The sequence below is a fragment of the Arachis stenosperma genome, chromosome 10 (genome assembly GCF_014773155.1).
Source record: "Arachis stenosperma cultivar V10309 chromosome 10, arast.V10309.gnm1.PFL2, whole genome shotgun sequence".
In the NCBI taxonomy this organism is placed as follows: Eukaryota; Viridiplantae; Streptophyta; class Magnoliopsida; order Fabales; family Fabaceae; genus Arachis; species Arachis stenosperma.
Genome location: NC_080386.1, coordinates 132,009,562 through 132,020,719, shown reverse-complemented (window position 1 = coordinate 132,020,719; position 11,158 = coordinate 132,009,562). Strand labels below are relative to the sequence as shown.

At 29.2% G+C, this 11,158-nt stretch overlaps 1 protein-coding gene across 1 annotated transcript; it reads right to left on the bottom strand.

Moving 5' to 3' along the window:
* Window positions 1-10,619: 10,619 nt before the first annotated feature.
* Window positions 10,620-11,158, bottom strand: LOC130957785 (myosin-12-like). Its single transcript, XM_057884629.1, has 3 exons — window positions 11,092-11,158; window positions 10,858-11,006; window positions 10,620-10,757 (listed from the first exon to the last, which is right to left on the bottom strand). Exons 1-3 carry the CDS (start codon window positions 11,156-11,158, stop codon window positions 10,620-10,622), a joined length of 354 nt encoding a protein of 117 aa, XP_057740612.1.

The window sequence follows — 11,158 nt, the reverse complement described above, 5'->3', positions numbered from 1 at the left end:
ATATAAACAATTTTAGAAAAAAATCTAATAATTAATTTATTACTTTTTTGTTTTAGTCTATTTTAAATATTTTTTATTATTTTTGAAAAGAAAATTTTTTAAAGAATTTAATAATGTGTGACGAGGAACACCGAATAAATTATAAATAAACCAATTAAAATATAACACCAAAACATCTTTAACAAAAGATGATATAAGCATCTTTATATGAGTGTTCCCTATGTTTTTGTTGTGCTCCTCATAAAAAAAGTGATAATGCTAAGAAGAAAAAAAAATAGATATTCATTAATTGTTGTGATAATTAATAAATTTTAAATAAGACAAATTTTGACTATTTTTACGTGATTTTTTTTATCGCCAAATATTTTCAAAAAAAAAGTTTGTTTTGGTTTTTCTGTACTAACATTTAAAGGTTTTCTTCTTTTCTATGTCATTTGTCGTTGTTAATTTGATCCATTAAATGATAATATTGATCTCACATGATATAAACTACATTATATTAATTACTAATTACTAAAAAGAAAAAAGAGAATACAATAATAAATTACACTATACTAATTACTTTAAGAAAAAAAAAACTATACTTTACTAAAAAGTTATGGGCAAAAAAGTTTAGTGAATAAATACTTTTTTTTTAATTGAAAAGTTGTTGCATCATTTTGATGCAAGAAACATTCTTCGATTACCGTTGAGTGTTACATCCACCAAAATAAACAAGACAAATAAAAACCCAATCAAGTTTAATAGAGTATATAGATCAAGAAATTAAGATCAAGATCAAGAAGATGTAGCTGCTGTCAAGTTTCTCTTCACATCACTTTCATCTCACATTAGTTTCTCTTTAAAGTTGGAGGACCACATTTTCGGAATTTGAAAAATGTTAAGAGATAATATTTTTAGTGAAAAATGAAGAATTATTGAATAGTGTTAGTTCAAACGAAAAGAAAATATGTTAAAAAATTTAAAATATATTAATTTCAACACAAATTATTAAATTAGAACTAGGTGTAACGTAACAATAGGTAAATTTAAAATTAAGTAGTATAATTTTTTAAATATGGGTGTGGCAAACTGGCAATAAATAAAGGATATTTTATTCTTGTTGTAGCTTAAAAATAATTAATATGTAATAATAAATAATATACGATTATTACTCTGCTAAATTATTTAGTCTTCATAACTAATAATATTGGGTTAGTTCAAATATATAAAAAAGAAGAAAAAAATAAATCACAATGCTTATTATTAAATATTGATTCTTGAACCAAATATTTCTTGAGTTTTAAATATTATATGAACCCCAATAATGTGATATCATAATTACTGTGCCTTTACGAAAATACATAACTACAACAAATTTTCTTATCTATATTGAGAACTACAAGTATTTTGAGTTCAACTATATGTGACTTTCTTATGTGTTAAAAAATCGATGATTAATAAAAATGTCATTTTGTGAAAATAATAATTAAAAATTATTAAATAATTTATACTATTTGACTAAATATTAATATAATATATATTAATATTTATATTATTTGACTTTTGCTGATGTAGATGTAACATTATATTAGCCGCAATAAAAGAGAATAAACAAGAAAGAAAAAGGTGCATATCCCATAAAATTCTGATGAATCTCATCACTGGTTATTTGGTTACCAACATGATGCATGGGATCCAATTATAAACGAATGGTTATAACCATGGCAGGGGTAATAAATACGCAACCATGCATGCTAGCCATATATAAAAAATTAACTATTCCTATATATATACAATTCCTATATACATGTAAAAATATAAAATATATATTAAAAATAAATTAAATAATATATATTAAAATTAATTTAATAATAAATTTATATATATATATATATATAATATTTTATTTAATTAAATTATTTAATATAAATTATTAAATAATTTAGTCAAATATTATATATATATATGTTATTTTAGTCAAACATAACATTTTTTTTATATTAATATAACACATATTACTTAGAAATAAAAATTATTAATAATTTAGTCAAATGTGTTTATTAATCACCAAATACATAAACTTAATCTTGTAGTATTTTATATTTCAAGTAAATAGTTAGATTGGTTCATGAAAAATTATCTAATCTCTAAATTAATTTTCGAAAGATTAAATTAATTAAAATCGTTCTCGAAAAATTTAAAATTAATCACGTTAATTCTTTCGTCTATTGTGTCACTAATGACATTAAGTTTTGCTGACGTGAAACACTTTTTTTTTGTTAGGATTCAGGCCCACATACATACCCAAACCATTAAAAAACCGGAGCCTAACCCAACAATCCAACCCGGCAGTCACATACTCTCTTTCTCTTCTACGCGTCTCAGCTTCCATGTCGGTTCGAACAACTGCTGCCTCCATAAGTTACAGCCTCTTCAGTGATTCAAATAATATTGTATCTGACTGTCTTCTATTTTATCAGTCAATACCTCAGTTTTATCAAAACTAACGTACCATGTCAATAAAATTTAATATCATTAGTGACAGAATAAACGGAAGAATTAACGTAATTAACTTTAAATCTTTTGAGAACGATTTTAATTAATCTAATTTTTTGAAGAATCAATTTAGAGATCAAATAATTTTTTATAGATCAATTTGGCTCTTTGTATTTTCGTAAGAAAAAAGAACTTATTTATTAAATAGAATCTCCCTTTATATTAGCTTTTTTTTTTCTCCCAGAATCTGGATTCCCTTATATATATAAGCAATAAAGTCAACAGAAGAGATAAAGATGAATGATGAGGCAAAATGTATTGTGAGACCACCGCAAGTTATTTTTCATTTTTTCTTATTTCCTTTCTTCTAAATTCTAATATATCGAACATGCGGCGAAAAGGGTTCAGATTCTCTAAAATGAAAAATTAAAAAAGGCATAATAAATAGAATCTTGTTGTTGTTTTGTTGTTGTGTGTGATGGTTGGAGAGTGGGGCTGGAAGAAATGATGATGGAGGGTTAGAGAATGAATAGCAAGTGGATGGAGAAAATTGAAAGAGACTCGAGGATAAAATTGGAAAAAGAATTTGATTAACTTCTAATGTTAACCAAAGGGTAAACTTCACGTGTGATTGGATTAGTTTCTATAAAATTAATGGATTATGTTTATTGATTCGTACAAATATAAAGGAAAAATAATTTTTTTTTCTAAACTCATACGTAAATATATTATTTTTATTCAAAACTTATGTTTAATTACTTGCATTGTATATGTAAATGTAGTTAAACTAATTTGAGTTGTTCGAGTGGTAAATTTGTTCATCAGTTTAAGTATAAGTGTTGTTTTGTATATGTAATAATTTATTAGCCACACTACAAGACGAACAGAGAATAGTGGCGGGTTAATTATCGATTTGCGATGGTTTTAAACCGCCGCTAAACATAATGCCAGCGACATAGCAACCGCAGTGCATAAGGGTGTGGAGATGACATTCTACGGTGGTTTCTAGCAAACGCTGACATAACCGCCGCAAATCAAATATTTTGTGTCGGTCAGCTTAGTGGCAGTTATAAACCGCCGCTATATCACAAAGAGACTGTTGAGTTAGATTGATTTTGGGTTTATAAACAAATGATGATAAATATTTATTGGGTGAAAAATCCAAGTTGATTTAATGTGTGTGCTAAGTGATTCAGGCCCATTTACATGTGTTTCAGCCCAAGTTAACGTTGCTTCAGCAACCTTATATGTCACAGCTTCAAAGCAACAGTCCGTTATTCAATTCTCAACCCAACATGTTGCTAAAAGTATTCTTTAAATGCATAAATTCAAGGTATAAGTCCAAAGCTTTTAAACAAGCACCGATAAGCAAAAAGTGCAAAGGAAGAAGGCTCTACATTTGCAAAGTGATAAATGGGCATTTGTCTTCATTATGAAAAATGAAAGACAGCAGAAACAAAAGGGAATTAACAACACAACAAGGACAGCTGTGACTCTAGCAAAGCAACAAACACAAGGACAATGCAACTACACAAAGGACATCAGCAAATCAAAATGCAGAAGATCATAAGTAAAATTTGGAAGAGCAAAACAAAAACGCAGAACTATGGACAACAGTGAAAATGGCTCAAAAATGAAAGTGCTTTGCATACCAAGGAAGGCAGCAACTCCAAGAACAATAGAGGTTGGTGGATCAGACCCTCCAACAAGCAGCGATAGTGGAGCAAAATGGAGCAAGGACTGCATGACAGCTGAGACAGCTCCAACGGATAGCTGGGACAAGAAAATGGAAGAGACAAATTGGAGAGCAAGCTGAAGATATAAAAGAGATCTCATTCCAACATTTGAAGACAAGAAAAAGAGAGCAAATTCAGAGCATAATCTATTCACACTTGAGCTGAATTCTTTTTTTTCTACTAGTGCTTAATTTCTGATTTTTTGTTATGGCTATCTTGTGTCATTTTTGTATTGAGAAAATGCTAAATATGTGAGTTGAAAAAGTCATGAGAGAAGAGGCAAGAGAGATGCATGAAAAAATTAAATGAATTCTTTCTGTTTAGTTTGGTTTCTGTGAACTAAGGTTTAGATCCCATTGCCAAGTTGGGATAGCACTTGGTGGTAAATTGAATCTTCAAATTTTTCTTGCCAAGTTGGGATAACACTAGGTGTTTCTGAATCTGGCTAGGTTCTCCTTTCAAGTTGGGACAGCACTTGGGTTGCTAGGCTTTGGGGTAAAAAGCTTAGTAGAAAATATTAGATGAATTGGGTTGTAATTCATTAATATTGGTGTTTGTAATCTGTTTGATTATAGTGAAAATTCAACCATAGTTGTGGTGGAGACTGGATGTAGATTTCATGGCACTTAGAAACCGAACCAGGATACATGTTAGCCTCTATCTCTTCTTTCGTTCTTTGTTTTATTTCTTAGTATGAGACAAAACGAAAAAAATCTCCTGCATATTTAGCTTCTGCAAAAACAGAGCTTGAAAAGTTAATTTTGAGCCAACTTGATTCAACCTCCATTCTCAAGTTCAAGTAGTTCCATCAAAGATATTTAAGATTTTATTTGCGATATTCTTAAACCGCCGCAATTTGATTGTTGCGTTTTACATGGTTTTTATTTGTAGCGGTTTTAAACCGCCGCTAATTGTATAGTGAATTTTTTTAAAATCTAATATTTTAGTTTGATTTATTTTATTAACCTGGAGATTTTTTTATTTTAAGAATCTTATTGTTCTTCTCTAAAATTCTATATTACAGGCAAAAACTCATGAATTTTTAACTGCGAAATAAACTAATATATTACTGTTGGATCAGATAACTTAGCACACTCTTTATTGTCTGCCTCTTTATTTTCTCTACTGTTATCTTATCTTCAAAAACTTAAAAAAATAAACATGACAATATCAAATTATGCAGTTAGACTAGCCTTCAAGCCTAAAACAAAAATCTTTCAAGTGAAATAAGTTACTCTAAAATATCTAAATTACTAATACTTGATAATTTTGTTAAATTCTGAAACAATATATATTTAATTTTCAGTGACGAATATAATAAACCGTGTTGGGTGATTCTTATAATTGAAAATCACAGTTTGATCAATTTTAATTATTTTATTTATTCTATTTGAAGAAAGTCAACATATATTAACTCTTAGGTGCATGCAAAGAATAGAGTGTTAATTCATATGTGAAATGGTGCAAGCTTGTACACACAACAATATAAACAATCGCAGTTCTTAATCACTGAATCAAATATTTTGGAGAATTTATTAATTTTCTGTTTTAAAAAAATAAATAAATACAATTGCATTGGATCAATTTAGAAGCTAAATTTCTTGTAAAATTACAAAATTTAAAAAAATATATATTAAGAAATTATCAAAATTTATTATTTATTTTTAGTTATCAATATTTAAAAATATGAACTAAAAATATATTATTAAATTAAAAAATTGAATTAATAATTAAAAATTATTATAAAAAATAATAAATTTTAATAATTTTTGAGTATTTTTCTACATAAAACACATATATACGTATGTATGTATGTATGTAGAAAGTATTATACCTATAGGCTATAGCACGAACACTTTTATTGTGTTACACATCACATCACTTCATCAGAATCTTAAATTCCGTGGCCAAATTATACATCAAAGGTGAAAAAAGTTAGATGATTCAAACACTAGAATCTTTCACATTTTATTCTTGCTGCAGGAATATCCGATTCTTCTTTTTAACAATTAAAGTAATTCGAAGAATCGGAGTTGAAAATGAAAATGAAAATGCGAGAGAGAAAGGGATAGTACCTACGACCACTTTAATAAGTAAAATTATTTCTAAATTATTGTTTACTTATTTATTATGTGTTTTTTGTTATAAGAATTTTGACTTATGCTATTATTTTGACAAAAAAAAATTGGAAATGACATAGGTTAATTTTAGGTACCAAATTGAGTTAATTAACAATATTTCTAATTTTCCATGGGGTATATATATGTACTGCAAAATCATTTCTTAGCTACGATTTTAGAGTATGAGATTTACTACTCCAACCGATTGATTAGAGACTCAATTGTTATAATGAAATACAGTATTCTTTTTAATGTATATTAGATCATAAACATAAAGAAACAAAAATATTGTTAGATATATATAACTACAATTCATTTGACATTATCTAATATCTTAATAACCTTTGAAGAGAAAATATTTCTTGTTTTTTTTTAAATAAATAAAAAAATTTTAGTAACAACTTACGTACAATTATCTTCTTGTAAAATTAATAATTAAGACATGTTAGATTATTATTTAACATATTTGACAAAATTGTCATCTAAGTATTTTCAATTATTAACATCACTAAAAATCTTATATTTATCACCTCACGTCAAAATATAAATATTTATCATTATACGTAGTATTTCTCAATTTTGCAGACACACAATTTTGTAGTCACCATGCCTGTGAAATAAATAAAATAAATTATTTTTTGTAATTTTACACACAGTATTAATGAAATTGAAGCGAAAGAAAGCAGATAAACTTATTTTTAACCAGACTAGACCGTACTGTTCATACTTTACATGAGTATTGACAACGTAAGTTATAGTATGTTGTTTGATTTATGTGTGCGCATGTGCATACAGAGACGGATTTAGAAATATTATTGTGGGGGCTAATAATATATATAATATTAAAAAATTATACAAAAAATTATATAATGTAAGATGTATTATAAAAATATATCAATAGAGAATATATTTTTAAGTGCAAAAAATATGTGTGTATTTTACTAACGAAGTGGTTGATTTTTCGTATCATCAAATTCATGGATAATAGAATTTGTGTCAAATTTTTCAGCAATTTTCTTTTCAATATAATTAAAATAAAATTAGCAACAAATTCATATTTCATTTTGTTTTTGAGTCATTTACAATATTCATAGCTGAAAAAGATCTTTCAGTTGTAGCAGTTAAAACAAAAAGAATTAATACCAAATAAATCAAGAAAAATGGTCACAAAAAGAAAAAAATCTATTTTATACGATTTGAAAAATTTTATTTAATTAAAAATATTAGTAATAACATCTTTATCAGATTTTTTTAGTATTATTATTTATTTTTTAGATATTAAAAATCATTAATATTTAAGTTGGACCGGACTTTTATTATACTAAACTAAATATTAAATAATTTTTTAAAAAAATTAAATCATACTTAATAATTTATTACTATTATTTTTTCACGATGCTTAAGAATTGTATTTTGTATAGACGATAGTATTTAATAGATTCAAGCTCAACCCTAGTATTTTATCCAATATATTTCAAATAATTTGATTCAAAACATAATCCTAATCCAGATACAAAATAAATGCCAAAAAAATTGACAAATCTAAATCAACAAAATATACTTTAAATCTAGGTTAAATTTCAACTCCGTCTAGGTTTTGCACACCCTTACCAAGTTACCAAGGTTTCTCAAACCAAAAACAAACATCTAAATAATTATTTATGACTTTTTTTTTATAAAGATGTATGACAAAACTATCTAAAATAACAAAGTGATTGTTTAATTTGATCGATATTAATAGTGACAACTCATATGTAGTTATCTTTATATAAAGTTGAGAGTTAAAAATTATTAAATATTAATTTAGTCAAATATATGAAATTATCTAATAATTTTTAATTATTAACTTTACATGCATGAAGACAAACTGCATGCAAATTTTTACCTTATTAAATTTATATTTTTTTATTCAAGTGTTGTGTGAGTATTATTTACTACAACATTTCTTAGCTATTGTAACATATATTGCAAATAACACTCAAAAAATGTTATCTAAACTAATTAAAGACAACACTTAATATTTGTTACATAAAAATAAAGTTTTTGCAACTCTTTTTTAATAACAGACCATAAATGTTCCTTTTGATCAATTAAGAGTACAAATAAAAAGTGTTGCTTTTGTAAATTAAATAAGCAACATTTGTGATATTTATATATTACACTTTATAAGTGTTATTCTTAAATTTTTAATAAACGTCTTATTATAAATGTTGCCAAAAATAAATTAAAATTTTTTCTCTCAAATTTTGACTTTTTTTCCAAATATTTTAACAAAAAATACTTTTTTCTTTTTTTAACTTAATACAAAATACATCTTTATAATTTATATATTATTTACTGATTTACTTATTTAAATTCTTAGAGTTCAAAACAAAATTGCAAGCCCTATTTTCAATTAGAAACCCTAACTCCAACAATTAGAAACGAAGAAAGAAGAAAGGGGGGAGTCCGAGGGAGAAGGGAGATCGGGAAGGGAGGAGGGACCGTGCTGCGTCTTGCCGCCGCACCACCATCACCGGAGAGAGAGAGATATGGGAAAAGCAGAGGAGAGCGGAGAAGAAGACCGCACTGGCGCGCTGGGCCTTACCGCCGCCGTCGCGTCATTGTCGAACCGTGGAGAGAGAGAGAGAAAGCGTTCGCGGAGGGAGCCATGGGAGAGAGTTCGAGCGCAAGCCAGGACTGGGAGGGAGAAGGCACCGTCGTGCATCCTCTAGCCGTCGCTGGAGATCTGGTCGTCGCCGCCGATCATCCTTGAGCCGCGTCAGAAACAGAACTGCGAACGGAAGGGACCGCGAACCATAGCCACGGACGGAGAAGAAAGAGCGCGCGCGAAGGAGGCGAAGCCGTCATTGTCACCATCGCGTGTGGAGTCGCCGCCGCGCCTGGTCTCCGTTGCTGCTGAGCTTCGACCGCCGCTGTTCTTGCCGCCGTCAAGCCTCGGTTAGCACCGTCGAAGCTCCTGCCACCACTGTCGTTGAGGAAGCTCACCGGAGTTGTTGGAGGCTACCGCCGCTATTCCGGAAATTTAACTCTGCTTGAGCCGTCTCTGCTGTAATCCTCACTGCTCGCTGTAATCATGTCTCAGATTAGGGGTTTTTTCTCCTCCGTAATCTTAGGAAGCTAATTCTATTCTCAAATTGGGGAAATTGAGGAATGTATTTAGGATGTATATATGTTCTTTGAGAGGGTCAAGTGTATGTGCTTATTAAATATGCTTTTTCAGGTCGCTAGCATATAATGCTATGCTTTGAGATTCGAGGCCTAAACATGTTCAGAAACAACTGTATGTACTGTGTATTTTTTCTTTTCTTTCTATTTTCACTTTCATCATTATGATGTGCGTCTTTTCTGAGTTTCTTGTGTTGAATTTTCAGTGTTTTCCCTAGCTTGTGGTTAGTACGGGCAACCGCAGAAGCTTTCAGAGTTGCTGATGCTCCTGCCAAGGTTTTCTTTCTTCTGATAGAAAACAATGAGGAGATTCTTCCATTTTGCACACAGATTCTCCAGTTCCAGGCTCAGTGGTATTAATTTCTTAAATTCATGCTAAATGATATACATATAGTGGTCTAATTTTTTTGGCAATTAACTTAATTGAACATAACTTGCATAAAAAATGTATTGCTTTTGTAATGCCTAATTAGAATCTCCTGAATAGATTCCCAACTGGCCATGTGCTGTGCAATACTTAAATCCTTCAAATAAATTTGTCTTGTGCATATATAGGAAATTCTTATCGTCATGTAAGGAGCAGATGTAAGTTCAGTGGCACATATATAGTAATTAAACTAATTGTCATTATTCTGATAAATTTCCTCCTAATGAGTGGTTTTACTTTTTTTTTTAGTTTGGCAAATGTTTTGAACCAGTCTTAGACAGCCAATTTTTGCTGTACTATAAAGCTTTGGTACATTTGATTTTGATTGTTGGATTGCCACTTCATTCTATTTCAAATAATCAGAATATGTAATAGTATGCAAGTGATACTCTTATTTTGCAAGCCACTATATGCCAGTAGTTTATTAGCGATAATTCGGACTCTTCTAGAATAGTCTCGAATAGATGAAATCAGGATATTAGGCTGCAACACTCTTGTTGATTTTATAGAATTCCAGGTATTTGGTTATTAAACCTTTCTTAGGGTTAACATCACTGTATGATTGGTTTCCGTGGATACTGTGTAGCGATATGCAATCCCTTTAAAAAGTATCTGTGTCAAATGGTGAGTTAAAGGACACTAAAGGTGAAACACTGAAACTAGAAGCATTTGTGGATGGATCTATGATTTTTACATGAACAACTCTGTAGCTGTCCGATGGAAGAGTGGTTTTTCATCTTTCAGTTTGGAAGAATCAACTTCAGTCCCTTTGACAAAGTCAATGTTACCAAGGTGGAGGATTGCGGCGACCACACGAAAGATAGCATCCTGTGTAAGAAAATTTTGTTAAATTAAATATATGTATAGAAAGAAATCAATGCTTCATTGAAATAATAAAATTTGATGCACAAATGTGATGATCCTATACCTGTTCTTCCTGGTTGATTCCTACAATATCCATTGCATTTCTGGTCTTCAAGTATTCTTTTGCATCATCTACATTTGAAACTTCATAACAGTTTGATTGATTAAGATAGTGGAATTGCTTTGGATTCCCCAACTTGTACTTCTTGCATCCTATTGAGTAAATTGTAACAGTTAGTCTTGTGATTGATAAATTATGTTTAATTTCTTTCAGGATTGTTATGGAGAATTCAATCACCTCTGGTGGTGCTGAACAAAGCATGTAAAAGCAGTGATAGTCTCTCTCCAGGTCGGACACCTGGCAT